This window comes from Jaculus jaculus, chromosome 3, assembly GCF_020740685.1.
Source record: "Jaculus jaculus isolate mJacJac1 chromosome 3, mJacJac1.mat.Y.cur, whole genome shotgun sequence".
NCBI classification, from domain to species: Eukaryota; Metazoa; Chordata; class Mammalia; order Rodentia; family Dipodidae; genus Jaculus; species Jaculus jaculus.
Genome location: NC_059104.1, coordinates 71662147 through 71681538, shown reverse-complemented (window position 1 = coordinate 71681538; position 19392 = coordinate 71662147). Strand labels below are relative to the sequence as shown.

The 19392-nt window shown below is 38.4% G+C and overlaps 1 protein-coding gene and 1 non-coding gene across 3 annotated transcripts in view; both read right to left on the bottom strand.

Moving 5' to 3' along the window:
* Rnf17 (ring finger protein 17) overlaps nucleotides 1-19392 on the bottom strand; it is a 203402-nt gene that overhangs the window by 168191 nt on the left and 15819 nt on the right. For both annotated transcript variants that reach the window (XM_004665887.2, XM_004665886.2), the window contains exons 5-6: nucleotides 18069-18149; nucleotides 15653-15753 (exon numbers count right to left, since the gene is read on the bottom strand). In XM_004665887.2, coding sequence (XP_004665944.2) covers nucleotides 15653-15753; nucleotides 18069-18149 — 182 coding nt within the window. The remainder of the gene's footprint in view (nucleotides 1-15652; nucleotides 15754-18068; nucleotides 18150-19392) is intronic.
* LOC123459641 lies at nucleotides 13078-13184 on the bottom strand. The gene has a single exon (XR_006636400.1). It is a non-coding gene; the product is annotated as a U6 spliceosomal RNA (small nuclear RNA).

The window sequence follows — 19392 nt, the reverse complement described above, 5'->3', positions numbered from 1 at the left end:
ATGGGAGATGCTCAGGAAAGCTGCAGGGACACTGCAGCTTTAAATAACTCAGGGGCATGAGATTATAGGTACAGATACACAACAGACCATCTGAAGCCTTAGAGAAGCTGAGCTGAGACTTTTTGGAAATTAAGAAATAAAAGCAGTTGTGCATACAGAAGAACTGACAAAGCCACAATATTGGGACCATACAAGGTGTACACTCAGAAAATACCTGAGAAGTCTTTCATCTCACACTAATTCCAAGGCTCACAGCATGTGGAGCTACTCAATAAAGGAATGCAACACCAAGAAACAAGTTGTGAGTTAGGGAGATGGCTTAGTGGATATAGTATAAGCATGAATATCTCAGTGTAGATTCTCAGAACCCACATAAAAAGCTGGATGCAGAAGTGGGCAACTGTAATTCCATTTCACCTACAGGGAGATAGGAGGGTAAAACAGGAGAATCTCCTAAAAACTTGTGAGCCAGCTATCCTGGAAACACAGTAGTGAAGGTTGACAGACCTTTCCTCAAACAAGGTGGAAGTCAAGGATATAAACCTGAGATTGTCCTACGCCCTCTGTGCAAGTATGCTTGTATATGTACACACATATACACCCCAAACACACACCCCAGAGTACACCAGGGCCAGAAGTAGAACTAAAGATACTCAGATTCTAGAGTTTCACTTAATGAACTGAGTTAAAACACAGCTTCTGGAATTTATAAAATTAACACATGAGAACTGACTATGCTTCTAAAGTAACAATGAAAAGTACCAGAAAAAATTAGAAAAACAATTGCTTTTACACTAGCATAAAAAAAAAAACATAGGGAGTTCTGGTAAAGCAGGTAGAATAAGAACCTCATTAAAGAAACCTGAGGGGGAAAGGGGCAAGAGAACACTCTTCTACCAAAAAGTTAATGTGTATAAGGAATTATTAACCCAGATGAGACCCCTGAAGAAAAGCAGGAAGGTCCTATGACCTACCATAAATCACACAATCAGCCAGAATTGGATCTAGCCTGTGACCAATGGGAAGTGCTGCCTGAGCCAACAAGAGCAGACCAAACTACTGGACCTGCAAAAATCAAACAACCTGAAGTAGTAGACACCTGGAACAAACTGAGTAGTTCCAGAACAACTTCAGACAGTTTTCCACAGCCTTGTCTCCCCCATACACCACGATGGGAACACCACTGGTAATCTCAGGATGCCAAGGGATAGGAGCCATCTCTCCCCTACACACCATCCAGCACAACTGAATCTGAAAAGCAGACAAATCTAACCACATGAGCTGAGTCCATAGTGCACCAAAGAGGGAACCAAAGAGGGAAGCTTCCTACTCAATGTAGGTAATATAAAAGGCTACCCCAAAAGGTAAAAGCGCTGTTGTACACTGGGGCAATATATAACCCAAAGCCAGGCATTTTAAGTTTGCACAGGTGTGTGTTAGGGTTATAATATTTGTCACATTTCTTTTTTAAAAATATTTTATTTTAAAAATTCATTTATTTGGGAGAAAGAGAAACATTTATATATTATATATATGGAGAGAGAGGGAGAGAGAGAGAGAATATGAGAATATGAATAGGCATGCCAGGGCCTCTAGCCACTGCAAACAAACTTCAGATGCATGCACCACCATATGCATCTGGCTTATGTGGGCTCTGGAGGATCAAACCTGGGTGCTTAGGATTCACAGGCAAGTACCTTAACCACTAAGCTATCTTTCCAGCCCACTTGTCACATTTCTTTTTATAATTTTTAATTTATAGTGCCTTTTAAAAATTTTCTTTTGGGAGGCAGAGTCTCACTCTGGCCCAGGCCGACCAGAAAATCACTGCAGCCCAGGAATCTCAGTCTCCCAACTGACAAGACTAAAGTCCCACTCATCTGAGGGCCTTTGGTTTTATTAGTTTGTTTTAATCCCCATTCACGCATACATATTCCATGCTATTTATTTTTTATTTTTATTTTTTAAATTTTTTTAAAAATTTTTATTTATTTATTTATTTGAGAGCGACAGATACAGAGAGAAAGACAGATAGAGGGAGAGAGAGAGTGGGCGTGCCAGGGCTTCCAGCCTCTGCAAACGAACTCCAGACGCATGCGCCCCCTTGTGCATCTGGCTAACGTGGGACCTGGGGAACCGAGCCTTGAACCGGGGTCCTTAGGCTTCACAGGCAAGCGCTTAACCGCTAAGCCATCTCTCCAGCCCATCCATGCTATTTTTGTTTGTGTTTATATATTGCTCAGTTAGATTTTAGGTTTAGTCTGTATTTTTCTCTACCCCATCTACTATTAGGATCACTCTACTACTCTACCCATGCACAATTTGTTTACTTTCCCTCTCTTTCCTCTTTTCCATATCTCTCCTTATCACCTCTTTATTCTCCATAACAACAACCTTCTATAGCCTCAACAACCTCGAACATCTATGGAAACTAAAAGTACCCAAACTTCCCTCTCCCACATATCTGAGCCACCTCCATCTTCTTTCAAAGTTAATACTAGCTCTCCCACTAATTCAACTTCTACTCCTAAGCAACTAAAACCCTAGCACATTTCTACATTCACTGTTCTTTAATCCACCAGCAATTATTGAAACAAAAAGAAATATTGTGAATACTAGGATACTTGCATAACAGGTATATCCAACAGTTTGGGTCACTCCTGCTGTTATCTGGAAGTAATACAGAAGCCACATATGATACCTTGAGCTCTTTCCCTGAAGACATATCCTCTGGCTTACATGTCTAAGAATACAGCAGATAACTAGAAAACCCAAGTACTGAAATAAATGGAGGTGGAAAAATCTCTACAAAAGAATACAGATGACCAATAAATATCTGAAAACATGGATAATGGAGATGTGGAGTTTACTGCTGTAAGGAAAAATGAAATATAAAATTTTCAGGGACATGGATGCGTTTAGGAAAAATAATACTATGTGTGGTAACCCAGGCTCAAAAAGTAAAATGTTGAGCTGAAGTGATGGCTCAGCAGGTAAAGCGCATGTATGCAAAGCTTAATGACCTAGGTTTGATTCCCCAGAACCCATGTAAAGCCAAAGTGGCAAATGCGGCTAAGTTCATTTACAGCTGGAAGCCCTGGTATGCCCATTCTCTATGTATCTCTCTCTCTCTCTGCTTACAAATAAATGAAAAAGGTAAAATGCCACATATTCTCTCTCATATGTGAATTCTAGCTTCAAATGTTTAGATTTGCATGTGAGTTGGAATAAAACTCATTAGTAGGTGCTCCTGAGCTAGAAACAAGGGAGAGGGGGTGGGAGGAGAGTTAATAAAAATTAAAAGTGTGGGCAGGAGAGATGGCTTAGCAATTAAGGTACTTGCCTGCAAAGCCTAAGGACCCAGGTTTGATTCCACGGTACCCAAGTAAGCCAGATGCACATGGTGGCACCCATGTTTGGAGTTCATTTGCAGTGGCAAGAGGCTCCGGTGTACCCATTTTCACTCTCTCTCAAATACATGAATAAAAATATTTTTAAAAATTAAAGATGTGGGCTGGAGAGATGGCTTAGCAGTTAAGCGCTTGCCTGTGAAGCCTAAGAACCCTGGTTCGAGGCTCGGTTCCCCAGGTCCCACGTAGGCCAGATGCACAAGGGGGCGCATGCGTCTGGAGTTCGTTTGCAGAGGCTGGAAGCCCTGGTGCGCCCATTCTCTCTCTCTCCCTCTATCTGTCCTCTCTCTGTGTCTGTCGCTCTCAAATAAATAAATAAATAATTAAAAAAAATTAAAGATGTTATGAATAATCCATATGGAAACAATTTCTCTAGCAAAATAATGTTAAAGAGAGACAGTTTGGGAAAAATACTCTGTGAGGATAGATAATACTATTCCTGGATCCCTGGATTATTACAAGAAAATTTCAGTGCCAGGGGTGGGATACCTCTCCGTAAATTATGGTCAGGGAGGCCCCTCAAACATTACAGGCTATTTCACAGCTCTTGGTTGCCAACAAAAACTAGATGGTAATACCCCCTTGCTAAAAATACCATGCTTGGTGTGCAGAATGGCAAAATTCAAGCTGGAGCTGAGCTGGAAGCTTCCTCCCTGTTGGATGTTATGATGCTAGAAAGAGCTATGCAGCCTGATGGGGGAGAAAAGTTATCCATGGTTTTAACCAACAGTGGACCCTTAAAGATTAAGGTTGAACAAATGTAACAACTGATGTATGTCTGTTATATGATGGAAACCAGATACTCTTTGATTGGACTTGAGACTGCTCCATGGGAAGAAATTCATGCTTGGTACTGAAAACCTAATCAAAAACCTATGTCTAGGGACAGTATAGGACCTAGAAGAGGAACTGCTACTGTTATCTGGCTAAATGGACTTATTATGCCAACCAAACTATCCTCTAAACACTTAGGTTTATGTGGCCCATGCATCTGGAGTTCATACATTAATGCTACTCTCACTTTTGGTTAGACATGCTTATCTTTTCAGATGGTGGTAACCACTGTGTCGACTAAAAACTCATCAAAGTGATAGAAGTGACAATGGAGTGTTCAGTCCGAACTGAGACATCTTTTACCACACTCCCCAAGGTTCAGGGACCAAGGCAGAAGAGGTGATGAAATGTAAGACCCAAAGGAAAGAGAGTAGTGCTTTTCAATACTGTCACAGAATCACAAAATGCCCTTGGTATTCATGACCTCACAGTAGCTGAGGCCATACAAGAGCTGTATAATAGGAGGGGGAAAATGATGACATCACAGTGCAAGAGAAACAATTTGGAAAGAAGAGATTCAGTACAGGAGGGATAAGACAGGTAAGGGAGTGTGGTAAGAGGGGTTTATGATCATAATATATTGTTTATATGTGCTCAGAGGTTATAAAAAAGTTATAAAAACAGAAAATACTAGAGAGTGATGTTATCAGAATGGCTAAACTCTTAGTCTCTTCTACAGATAGGACAGACTGTTAGCCGATGCTGACACCCAATAATTATGGAAAGAAAGAAATACTTTGGTAAAACCTATAAACCAAAGACAAAAGGCTAAGCAACCTGTATGTTTGACAGGACTCAATACAATTCACTTGTAGGGTGAAAAAAATGGTTTGGGTGGGATTAACGTGCTCAATCCTCTAGGTTCATGTCTATAACCCTAGCACTCTGGAGGTACAGGCAGAAGAATTAAGAATCTGAGGTCAGCCTGGGATATTAGGTGAGCTTTAGACCAACTTACGCTATCTTAAAAAAAGAGCAAGAAATAAAAGATACACTGCTAGAAGAAACTATTTAGCCACAGGAGAGAGAAGAGAGTAAAAAAAGGAAGAAAGGAACAAACGGTCTAGAAAATAATCAAAAATTAAGCAACAAAATGGCATTAGTTTTCATCTATCAATAATTACATTGAGTTGGATGTGGTAGTATATGCCTATACTTCTGGCATTTGTGAAGTCATATCATGGCAGGAGGTTCTTGAGGCCCGCTTCAGATATAAAGCAAGAATATGTCTCAAAAGAAAAAACATAGTAACCAAAACTACCACTTACTTGAATGAGAATGGACTAAATTCTGCAATTAAAAGCTATAGAATGGTTGAAAGGATTTAAAAAATACTGCTGCTTAAATGACATGCACTGTGGAGCTAGGGAAATGGCTTAAGAGTTAAAGACAATTGCTGACAAAGTATGCTGCCCCTGGTTCAGTTTTCAGAACCCATATAAATTCAGAAGCAGAGTGGCACATGCATCTGTGATTCCAACATGACTATAACAATGGGAGTGGGGCCAGAAATATCCAAAGCTTGGGGCCCAGCTAGTCTGAGGTTTCTTTGCAGTCTGGCAGTTTGTTTGCAGTCGCTAGAGACTTTGTCTCAAAGAAGGTAGAGCATAAACACCTCAAAGTTGTCCTCTGACCTCTATATGCATATATATGCACAAGTAATTTTTTTTTTTTTTTGAGGTAGGGTCTCACTGTAGCCCAGGCTGACCTGGAATTCATTAAGGAGTCTCAGGGTGGCCTTGAACTCACAGTGATCCTCCTACCTCTGCCTCCCAAGTGCTGGGATTAAAGGTGTGCGTCACCATGCCCGGCTACAAGTAATTTTTTATAAGGTATCTGTTATAAGACATTTACTTCATGCCTAAGAACACATAAAAAAATGAAAGGAAATGAATGACAAAAGATAATCCATGTAAATGCTGATCAAAAGAGAGCAGGAGTAGCTATACTTCTTTCACCTAAAACAGATTTTAAGTGAAAAAAAATGCAAGAAAAATAAGGCCATTACATAATGATAAATGGGCCAATATAACAAAAGAATAAGATATATAAAACAAGCAGTAGGGGACTCAGTACCTGTCTTCCATCAATGGTTATATTATCTAGCATGAAAATGAATGAAGAGACATGGGATTTAAATCACATGCGAGATGAAACAGTCCAAAAAGACATAGATTATCACACCTAAAAGCTATACCATACAGTCTTGAGTGGCCAAGGGTAATTCCTCAGGAAGGCTTTCATACTAGGTAACAAAGTAAGTCTTAGCAAATTTAAGAACATGAAATATTAAAAATCTTTTCTGACTTAAACAGAATGAAAGAAGTAATCAAGCAGTACCTACTCTTAAGGAATCAAGGGGTCAGTGAATAAATTAAAATATTAAAAGTTTGGTAAGAAAGTAAAAATGGAAAATATATCATACTTAAGAAATAAAGCAAGTTCACAGCAATATTTATATCTATTTATATTTATATATATATATATATACATAGCTATATATAAATATTTATATGTAGAAAAATCTTAATTTAACAATGTAACAATGCATTTTCAAAAACCTGATAAACAATGAGATTGGGCATTCCTAGAGCTGGTTATAATCCTTAGCCCAAACCTATGTGGAGACTGCCTGGGCACTGAGTAGGCCATCTTAAGAGTACAGATATGTGCTCCTCCCACATCTATGCAGTCATAAGGTTATGACCAAACCCATATACATATGGTCTGGGGATCAGGTATATTTGATACCATACCAACTCCTTAATCCTCTTGCTAGTGCCCACCCTGAGTAGAGATGACTCAACTAGGCTTTCCTTTAACTTATTGCACTGGTCACACTCCTCAGGGTGCTTAGCCCAGATCCTTGTGGAGATTAATCACGCATGGAATAGGCTACTCAGCTTCAAGTGTGCCCAGCCCAGACCTGTGGAAAAACTATCAGCTGATGCCCACCTGGATCACAGATAACCAGAATACTCAACACAGGTCCCATCAGAACTGCTGCTTCTGCTGCTGCTGCATTCTCAGCAAGAGAGATAAACCCTAACACAAGACATCCCCACCAAGGATGTTTAGTCCCATAGTGGAAGCCTCCAGAGAAACCTACTTAATTAAGTAATCTCCAAAATTCCAAAAATATTATTATGATGACCATATTGAACAAATATAATGAAGCTGTGAACAAATGGCTGAATAAAATGGAAGAGAATCAACAAAATGAATTCAGTAGATAGCTGAATGAAATGGAAGAAAACCAACAAAAATACCTTAATACACTGTGAAATGAACTCAAATGATCAAATTCATGAACAAATTTCAAGAGAGCCAATTCAACTAAATGTAATGAGAAAGTCAAATGAAGAAATGGAAATGGAATTAAAGAGATGAGACAATGAAGAAAATCCTAGAGGTGTTAAACACTTTCAGTAAAGTGGCAGAATATAAAATCAACATACAAAAGTCAGTAGCTTTCATATATACCAAAGACAAACTTACTAAGAAATAAATCAATCCATTTGTAATAGCCACAAAAACTTAAATTATCTTGGAATATTCCTAATCTAGAAAATAAAACCTTGAAGAAAGAAATTAAGGAAGAGACAAGAAGATGGAAAGATGTACCATGCTCATGGATTGGAAGAATTAGTATCATGAAAATGGCCATCCATCCAAAAGCAATACAGAGATTCAATCCAATTATAGTCAAAATTTCAGCACTATTCTTTATATAAATAGAAAAAAAATAGTCTCTAAGTTCATATGGAAGCACAAAAAGCCATGGATAACCAAGTTTACTCAGCCAAAAGAACACGACTGGTGGTTTCTCTTGATTTCAAGACATACTACAAAGCCACAGTAATAAAAACAGCGTGGGACTAGGACAAAAAGAAACCCATGAATCAACACAATAGAATAGAAGATCCAAGCATAAGTTCATTTTACTTACAGCCACCAGATCTTTGACAAAAGGGCTAAAAATGCGCATTGAAGAAGACAGCCTTTTCAATAAATGGTGCTGGGAAAACTGGATGGCTACATGTACACAATTATGAATCTAGACTCTCTTCTTTCACTCTGCCTAAAAATCAACTCCAAATGGATCAAGGACCTCAAAATAGACGAGGGTATTCCTAGGGAGAATACTCCAAGATATAGGACAGACTTTCCAAATAAGGTCCTAGTAGCCCAGGGAATAAAATAACCACTCAATCATTGGGACCTTATGAAATTAAAAAGCTATTGTACTGGTAAATAAACCAACAGAGTCAATGGACAACCTGTAGAAAGGTAGAATATCTTCATCAGATACCATCTTGCAAAGGTTTAATATCTAGAATAGAAAGAACTCAAAAAATAAAGCAACAACAACAAAATTAACCCAGTGAAAATGTGGGCCAGGGGCTGAAGGGATGGCTTAGCAGTAAAGGTGCTTGCCTGTGAAGCCTAAGAACACGGGTTCAATCTCTCCAGATCCTACATAAGCCAGATATACCAAAGGTGAGGCAAGCATAAGGTCACACATACCCACTAGGTGGCACAAGCATGTGGAGTTCTGTTTCAGTGGCTAAGGCTCTGGAGCACCAATTCTCTATCTCTCAAAATGAAATAAAAATTTTTTAAAAGTGGGGCAGGAAACTGGAGAGTTCTTAAAGGAAGAAAAATAAATGTCTAAGAAACATTTTAAAAATGTTCAACATCTTTAGCCATTAGGTGTGGAAGAAAAGATATCCTAGGGTTTACCCAGAAGTGATTTATGGTATAGTGACACAAAAATACTATGTCAGCAATTACAGGTTATAAGAAAGCAACTTTACAGGGCAAACTAACTGGAGACATGCATTATTGATCATCTTTTATTATAGAAATACATCTCTTTACTGTCATGGTTATAGATAAAAAGTTTAAGTAATTAATTAGAGAACTTAAAAGAGCACACATCTGATGATTATTTATAGAGACTAATCATTAAAGGAGTTCAAACATGAAAAGGAATATTGAACTTATCCTTTCTAGGGAAAGAGCAGAGAGAATTCAGTTGATGACACTGCATGCAGCGGTGGCAAAGTGATGCCTTACTAAACAGTAGCTGACATGTCAGCTTTAACTGAAAACAGAACAGCAGAGAACACATGAAGTTAGCATATGTAAGTTAATCAAATATATCTGTTGCTGAGAATTGGCACCATGACAGTAAAGTGCTTTAACAGAAAACAGAACAGCAGAGAACATATGAAGATAGCATATATAAGTTAATTAAATGTATCTACTGCTGGAGATTAACACTGTGCCAGTAAGGCAGATGTGGAGTGGGTTAAATGTTCAACTTTGAATGTCAACAGCCAGCAAAATGCAATTTAAAATAACTTTGAAGCTGGGCATGGTGGCACATTCCTTTAATCCCAGTACTTGGGAGGCAGAAGTAGGTGGATCACTGTGAGTTCAAGGCCACCCTGAGGCTACATAGTGAATTCCAGGTCACTCTGAGCTAGACCCTACCTCAAAAAACCAAAAAAAAAAAAAAAAAAAAAGAAATAAAATAACTTTGAGATTCCATCTTGCTCAAGTCTGAATAGCTATTATCAAAAAGTCAAGTGATGGGCTGGAGAGATGGCTTAGCAGTTAAGATGCTTGCCTGCAAATCCTAAGGACCCAGGTTCAATTTCCTAGTACCCATGTAAGCCAGATGCACAAGGTGCATGTGTATGGAGATCATCTGCAGGGCTAGAAGCCCTGGCACACCCATTTCTCTATCTGCCTCTCTTTCTCCCTCTCTCAAATAAATATCTTTAAAAGTCACATGATGATAAATGTTGGCAATTGTATGAGGAAAGAGGAACCCTCATTAACTATTGATGGAGCCGGGCGTGGTGGCGCACGCCTTTAATCCCAGCACTCGGGAGGCAGAGGTAGGAGGATCTCCGAGAGTTCAAGGCCACCCTGAGACTACATAGTGAATTCCAGGTCAGCCTGAGCCAGAGTGAGACCCTACCTCGAAAAACCAAAAAAAAAAAAAAAAAAAAAAGAAAAAACTATTGATGGGAGTGCAAACTTATGGACTCTCTCAAAAACCTAATAACAGATCTATTATTTGACTCAGCTATACCACTTTGAGCATATGCCCTAAAGACTACTCTTTATTATAAAGATACTTGCTCAGCCATAGTCTTGGTGCTTTATTCACACTAGGAAATAAAGTCAGTTCAGATGCCCATTAGCTTAATGGATAATGAAGATGTTGTACATAAACACAGTAGAATTCTACTGGTTTTGTTTTGAGGTCTCAGGCTCACTTGAAACTCACTCTGTAGTCCCAGGCTGGCCTTGAACTTAGTGATCCTCCTACCTCTGCCTCCCAAGTGCTAGGATTAAAGATGTGCACCACCATACCTGGATCTACTCAGTTTTAAGGAAAAATGAAATAATAAAATTCTGGAGGAAAATGGATGGACCTGGAAAAAAATTATACTGATGTTTCCCAGTCTCAGAAAGACAAATGCCCCACGTTCTCTCTCATATGTGGATCCTAACATGGAATAGTTTGATTTGTTTATAAATTGTAGTAAGCATTGGCTAGAATGTGACTTGGAGAGAGGGGAAGAAGGGAGGGTTCAGAGAAGGGATAGTAGTCAGGCAAGTACAGGGACAAAATACAGAGGTGGAAGGGTCTTAGGGAGACAGAGATGGGAAGGAGGGAAGAGGAGGGGCAAGATGTATAAAACTGATTATGGCATAAACTAGTAGCACAGAAACCTACCTCGTCATTATCAAATTAAGAGATATCGCACTCTTTAAAAGATATACATATATCTATATATAGTTTGGGCAGAAGCACCCTACAAGGGTATAGGAAGCTTTGCCCTAAAACCAGAGGCTGTTGCTGATAAATCCTAGTTCCAGGAGAGGATCACCTCCCCAGAGTGAGCTGTTGGATGGAAGGCCTGTGATACCCCCAGAACAATGCAGGGCATTGCCAAAGTACTTGGTTATCTACCAGAACTAAGTTACAAGACCTTATTGCTGTGACGCTGAAGACATCATAGACTGTAGTCACAGAACACTGAGAGAACATGATTGAACTGAGATGGAAGCCACCTTCTCACTGACTAGCTCTCGGTGATAGAAATATGCAAGCTACTGAGGGATAAAGGTCACCAACAGCATGAACAAGCAGTGGATCCAACAGACAAGACATAGCCCCTGGTGAAATAGCGACATACAGGTTATGGGGGTAATCAACTGCTCTCTGATTGTATATGAGTCAAGCTCAATGGCAGGGCATTCATAACTGGTATCAAGAACCAAGTCAGAAGCGTATGGCTTAGAAGGTCATAGGCCCTAGAAGAAAACTTCTACTGTTCTTTGGTGAAAAGGAGATACTATGTCCACCTAAAGTCTTCTAAATGTATATCCCTTTATTCCATGTTACTTTCACTCTTGGCTTGAGAAATCTACCTTTTACAGATGGCAGCAAATATAAGAGAAGCCCAAGATCCCGTAAGAATGACAAGAAAAGAAAGCCAACTGCTTAACAAGAGATAAGCCATCTTTATGACATCTGTCAGGGCCCAGGAAACATCACAGAGAAAGTGGCAGATTAAAAATGAGTGCTGCTCTCACGGATAGCCTAAGAACCTCCTCTAGGGAAATGGTGTGGACACTGAGGAAACTCAAAACATCTCAAAGCAGAAAATAGAGGCTGCTGAGAGTGCAACACTAAAGATGACTTATACCACACCCTCAAAGGCTCAGGAAACATTGTGATAGAGGGGGAGGAACAAATGTAATAGCCACATGATGGGAAGATGTACTCTAAAGCATTGTCCCCCACACAGGGAGTGACTGCTGCATTCATGATCCCACAGAGATTACCAATATCCCCACTGAAGAGGATCCTTAGTTGAATGAGGTGGAGGAGATGGGACATAAAAGTATAACTTCATGGGAATATGACCAAATTGCACTATGTTCATATATTAAAGTTCTCAATAAAAATTAAAAAGTTAGAGGCAACATAATCATAATTAATGTCTTTTAAGGATAAACTTGTCTTAATATGAAAATGGATGATGGAGAGAAGAGGCTTCCTATGTGTAATGAGTCTAATTTCATCAAGACTAACACACATTCATTTTCCCAGTTACTCTGTATCTTCTAAGCACCTCTATATAGCCTTTTTTAAAATTTATTTTTATTTAGTTATTTGAGAGCAACAGACACAGAGAAGGGGGGGAGAGAGAGAGAGAGAAAGAGAAGGAATGGGAATGCCAGGGCTTCCAGCCACTGCAAACAAACTCCAGACACGTGCGCCCCCTTGTGCATCTGGCTAACGTGGGTCCTGGAGAATCGAGCTTTGAACCGGGGTCCTTAGGCTTCACAGGCAAGCGCTTAACCACTAAGCCATCTCTCCAGCCCTCTATATAGCCTCTTATATCTAAATTACAATGGATACTATTACTAGTAAGATCACTTACTGAATTTAGTTGACTATTTTAGTCTTGATTTGACAGTAACTTGTTTTAGTACTCAGTACTATATAATCACCTCAACTTGAAACAAGTATTTCTTTTTTATGTTTTTAATATATTTATTTATTTGAAAGAGGGAAAGAGGCAGAGAGAGAGAGAAAGAAAGAGAGAAAGTAAATGGACACATTAGGGCCTATAGCCACTGCAAACAAACTGTAGATGCATGCACAACCTTGTGCATATGGCTTTGTGTGGGTACTGCGGAAACAAACCTGGGTCCTTATGTTTCACAGGTAAGTGCCTTCTACCCAGCCCACAGTCACTAACCCTTCTGTCTAGCACACATTTTTTCCCTTTTTAAAAAAAAAAATATGGAACACTTCATGAATTTGTATGTCATCCTTGCCCAGGGGTCATGCTAATCTTCTCTGTATCATTCCAATTTTAGTATATATGCTGCCAACGTGAGCACCCACAATTGTTTAATTTTCAGAACAATATTCTTTCTCCTAACATAAATATAGTTCTCCTTTGTCATTTTGCACCATCCTTAGATCTTAGGGATTAATTCTACTTGATCCCAATAAATGACCTTTTAAATGTGCTATTCAATTTAGCTCATTGAGCATTTTTGTTTCTCTATACAATTTCCTCTAAGATTTAGAAGATAATGTTTTCCTTCATCACTTTCATTCACAAGAATACTAGTAGTTCCACACAGAGCAATTAAGCAATAAAATTCATTCAGAAGCAAAGGAAGTCAAATTATTCTTGTTTGTAGATAAAGTGATCTTTTATATAAGAGTCTAAGGATTGTATAAAATACTGTTAGGATAAATACACTAATAAAGCTACAGGACACAAAAATTAACACACAAAAATCAGTAACACTGCTACATACTAACAGCCAGTTTTCTGAAAAATAAAAAGAATACCTTTTATAATAGCTTTAAAAATTCTAGAGATAAATTCAAATAAGTGAAAGATCTTTTTTTTTTTGTTCTATTGAAGTAGGGTCTCACTCTAGCCCAGGCTGACCTGGAATTCACTATGGAGTATCAGGGTGGCCTCGAACTCATGGCAATCCTCCTACCTCTGCCTCCCGAGTGCTGGGATTAAATGCATGTGCCACCAGGCCCATCACTGAGTCAAAGATCTTTAAAGTAAACATTACGAAATTTTGATGTAAGAAATGAAGAATAATGAATGGAAAGATATTCCATTTTAGCAGACTGACATTGTTAAATCTACATATTTAATGAAACTCTCAACAAATACTAATGTCACTCTTCACAGAATCAGAAAAAAAAAAGGTTGAAATTCATATGTAGCTATAAGACTCCAGTCAAAGCAATGGTGAGCAAAAAGAAAGCTGGAGATGTTGCAATACATAATAGAATCTCAGATATGTACAGATTTATGAGTCAAGCAGAAATAAAACAAAAAGAATAAAATATTTTAAAATAAACTTAATGAAAGAGAAAGACATTGGGCATGGTGACAGATGCTTATAATCCCAGCACTCATGAGAGGAGGATTATGAATTCTAACCAAGATTGGACTCTATGGTGAAATCCTGTCTCAAAACAAAGGACAACAGAAACCTCTTTAAAAAGGCAAAAGAAGCCAGGCGTGGTGGCACACGCCTTTAATTCCAGCACTCGGGAGGCAGAGGTAGGAGGATTACCATGAGTTTGAGGCCACCTGAGACTACAGAGTGAATTCCAGGTCAGCCTGGGCTACAGTGAGACCCTACTTTGAAAAAACAAAAAAAAAAAAAGAAAAAAAAGAAAAAAAAAAAGGCAAAAGAGGGCTGGAGAGATGCTTGACTGCCAAGCCTAAGGACCCATGTTCAACACGGCAGATCTCCCATAAGCCAGATGAACAAAGGTGAGGCAAATGCAAAGTTATACATGCCCAGTAGGTGGCACAAGCATCTGGAGTGTGAATGCAGTTGCTGAGGCCCTGGCCCACCAATTCTCTCTCTCACTTTCTCTCAACTAAAATTTAAAATGGCAAAAGATATATATACCAAGAACTATATAAAATTGTTTAGAGAAATGAAAGATGGTAATAAAAGTAAATGGGAAGCCAGATATGGTGGGCCATATCTATAATCCCTGCCCTAAGAATGCTCATGCAAAAGAATTATCAAGTGTGAGGCCAGACTGAACTATATACTGAGTTCCAGGCTAGCCAGGCCTATAGTAAGATCCTGTCTCAAATCAAGGAGAAAAAAAAAGTAAATAGGAAGTTATTACATATTTATAGATTAGAAGACTCAATATTGTTAATGTCAAAGGTGTATTAACACAGGAGTCTGTCCCTTAAAGATGCATACCTTACTTGGTATCTCACACTAAGTACCAGGTTTACAGGAATGAGCAGCCATACCTAGCTAGAAATCAGTCATTAGGTTCTACTTATTATCTTCCAAACATGTTTAAAATTTACATGCTACATCAACCTAAATAAAGAAACAGAATGACAAATTAATGTTAAAAAAATTTTGGTTTCAGGGCCAGGGAGATGGCTTGGTGATTAAAACTGTGCTACTTACAAGCCTGTGGCCCAAGTCTGACTCCTTAGCAGTCATATAAAGCCAAACACAAAGAGTCACACATATACCTGTGATCCCAATGTGCCTACAGCAACAGAAGGTGGAGTCAGGCAAGTGCTGAAGCTCACAGGCCAGCTAAAGTAGTATACACGAAGCAGAGCAGTACCAACAGAATAACAAGATGGACCCTGTCTCAGACAGGGTGGATGGAGAGGACAAACACCCAAGGTTAACCTCAGATATCCACACAAGGGCATAGCATACACATACACATATATAAACACACCATACATATCCACACATATATGTATACACATATACACACACATATAATTTTAAAAAACTTAAGTTTCATTAAGTCTTTATTTTTAAGTTATTACCTGGAATCAAGAGAAGCAAAAAGTTTATTAAATTGTTTGTCTACAACCTCTATTAGACTGTCTCTCTCTTCTCTTGCTTGATGCTGTGTATGTTCAAGCATCTGGAAAAAAACAATTCAAAGACCTAATTGGTATTTTTACTTCATAGAAGTTACACTGTTGATGTAATTTAAAAATTTCTAGACTTTTCAAAATGGTAACAGAGGTAATTAGATAACATAATTTACAAAGTTCATTTTACATCATGGCACTTTCCACCAAGACAATATCTTATTGGCATTTGAACTGATAATTTGATAAAATAAACAAAAAAGGAACAACAGTAAAATGAAAAGCACAAATACCCAAATATCTACTTATATATTTTCTAAAAATTTTTCTTATCCTTTTTTTTTAATCATTATAGGACACAAATCATTTTGGACTGCTGAATTTCTCTATGGCAGGATTCTCTAAATCCCAAAACAGAAACAAAATCCCAACACCAAAGTTAGAAACCACATATGCATGAAAATGTAGCTCTTTCATGTTTGTTTTTAAATCAATTTAAAAACCATTGCTTGCAAGACCAGTTAGCTCAGGTGGTTAGAGCATGGTGCTAAAGAGTTGCTTGAGATTAATGACCCCTCTTTTTCTCCCAATTGCTCTTTTGAAACAAACATGTCTATCTATGCCTGTCATATTAATGTGTTTTAACAAATAGATAACTACTTTGTATTCACAGGCTCATACTTGCAAGAGAATTTTGCTCCAGGATGAATCATGCCAAGTCTCACATCTGACTTAGAAAATATTTAGATGAGATTTGGGCCATAAAATTGATGCTGTAATGAGTATTAAGACTTTGGAAATGTTGGAATGGGCTATATGAATTTTGCATCAAAAAAGAAATGAATATTGGGTGTAAGGCAGAAAGTAATTGTTTGGGGGTTGAACTGTACTCCCTTCTAAATTCAAATGTTAAAAAGTCCTACTTCAGTTTACCACATATCTGCTTTTCTCATTATATGTGGCACTTATATGTATAAGCTTTCCATCACAAGCAACATTTGTAAAATTTTAGTATGTGTGTGTATATATGCAGGAATATGTGTCCAAAGTACATGTGTGGAGGTCAGAGAACAACTTTTGGGCTGGTCTTCATCTGTCCACCTTATTTGAGGCAGGATTTCTTTTTTTTTTTTTTGTTTGTTTGTTTGATTGTTTGTTTTCTGAGGTAGGATCTCACTCTAGCTCAGGCTGATCTGGAATTCACTATGGAGTCTCAGGGTGGCCTCAAACTCTCGGTGATCCTCCTACCTCTGCCTCCCGAGGGCTGGGATTAAAGGTGTGCGCCACCTCACCCTGGTTGAGGCAGGATTTCTTAATCTGCTGTTCTTTGCTGGGCTGGTCTCTTCTGGGAAATTCTCCTGCCTCTACCTTCCATGTCACCATCATTGTAAGCAGGCTGGAATTGCAGAAGCTTGCCATGGCTTCTGTCATGGGGTCTGAGAATTTAACTTGGGTACTCCAGCTTGAGTAGTGAGTTGATAAACCACTGCACTCCCCAACCCAACATTCTTTTTTCTCTCTCCTTTTCTCACCATTTTTTCTTATACCTTATTTTTCATTTCATTCAGAAGCCTGTCTTTTTGCTGGATAGCAGAGTCTCTTGTCTAGGCTGACCTAGAGCTCATTCTGTAGCCCAGGCTGGCCTCATACTCATAGCAATCCTACCTCCAAAGTACTAGGATTAAAAGTGTGACATTTAACCCAAAATGCTCTTCTATATAAAAAAGCAGTCACAACATAATAACCTATGATCTTTTGAACTCCTTAATTGTATTTTGTTTTTGTTCCTGGATACTTAGTAACTTGTATCTTGTTACCAAAGAAGTTTTTCTTTTAAGAGCAGGGAGAGAAGAAAGTTTCTCAGTTGGCAGATGAAGCCAAATCATGGGTAAATATTAAAAAGATGGTCTATGATACCTCTGAAACTATCAGTTCACAGAAGGCACATGCCACTGTATCAAAAATATCTCAAAAAATCTTCTCCTAGTCGACCAATACTACAAGCCCAATCCTAGCAGGTCACTGGGTAAGTTTTCTGTCCTTTTGCATGTTTCTCTATTATTACATTATTGCTTTAAAAAACAAGTGCTAAGCCTAACCTCAGTAATACATAACCAAATGTACATACTCAGAGAGGTCATGCTCCACTTCCTAGTAGAATTGAACTATTCAAAATGCTTACTTTCGAGCTGGACCTGATGGCTCAAGCCTGGAATCACAGCACTGAAGGCAAAGCATGAGGATCAGGAGTGCAAGGTCATCTGCAACTACTTTGTGGGTTTAAGCCCAGCCTGGGCAACATGTGAACCTGTCTCAACAAAACAAAACAAACAAATCAAAAAACCCCAAAGAACAAAATGCTTACTTTTATAGCAATACTTAATTGTTCAAAATTATAGCCTGCTATCTTCAATGCTTCATCTATTTCTTCTGTAGTTTTATTCTCCTAAAAAGAGAGGGAACCACATACAAACATAAAATATAAAAAGATATATGCTTAGATATATTATAGCTGTAAAAATTTTATAAAAGCAACAAAGACCCACACTAGAAGTCTGAAAACAAGCAACAACAACTTCTACTCCTGCTTACCCGGAAAGAAAAGTCTAACATTTTAGACCTTTAGTTACAGCATTCTCCCATAAAGATACACATGAGCATGTGCACATGCACACATATACACACCTTTCACTAGGTAGACCAGGCTTGACTCACCCTCAACCTTTCTGTTTTGTTTCAAGGTAGGTTCTCACTATAGACCTGTTTGACCTAGACCTCACTCTAATAGGTCTAGGCTGGCCTCAAATGCATGATGATCCTCCTACCTCTGCCTCTTGGGTGGAGGGATTAAAGGTATGCACCACCATGCACAGCCTCATCTTTTATTTTTATTTATTTATTTATTTTTGAGACAGAAATCTCAGCCAAGTAGTCCTGTCTGACCAGAAACTCACTATGTAGGCCTGATTAGCCTCATACTTGCAGCAATCTTTCTACCTCTGCCTCCCCAGTGCTGAAATCATGAGCATGAGCTACCATACTTGGCGACTTTGTGATCCTTCTGCCTTAGCCTCCCAAACACTGAGATTGTAAAAATGTGCTCCCATGTATACTAGAAAGATACTTTTTGAAAATATTACTATGTGTTGTATCCATTTTCAATTTAAAAAGTATTTTGGGACTGGAGAGATTGCTTAGTGGTTAAGGCACTTGCCTGTAAAGCCAAAGCAACCAGGATCAATTCCCTAATACCCATGTAAGCCAGATGCACAAGGCGGCACATGTGTCTGGAATTTATTTGTAGTGGCTAGAGGCCCTAGTGAGCCCATTATCTCTACCTGCCTCTTTCTCTCTCTCAAATACATACATATATACATAAAAATATTTTAAAACTATTTTGGAAAATTTATAATAAAAGTATACACATATAAAAATCAAATACTTTTAAGAAAAAAATATAATTCTGCTCTGCCAAGAGTTAAACTTGAGAACCAGGTGTAATGGTACATGCCTGTAATTGCAACATTTGATTAAGTAAAGGCATGACAATTAGGATTTGCAGCAGCAGGAGGCCCTAGCATATTCTTGTGTTTACTTGTTCTCCCTCAAATAAATAAATATTAAAAAGAAATATTTACTTTGTAGTGATTTCACAGAACCTAGATTCAGTAACTACATTAAAAGGAAAA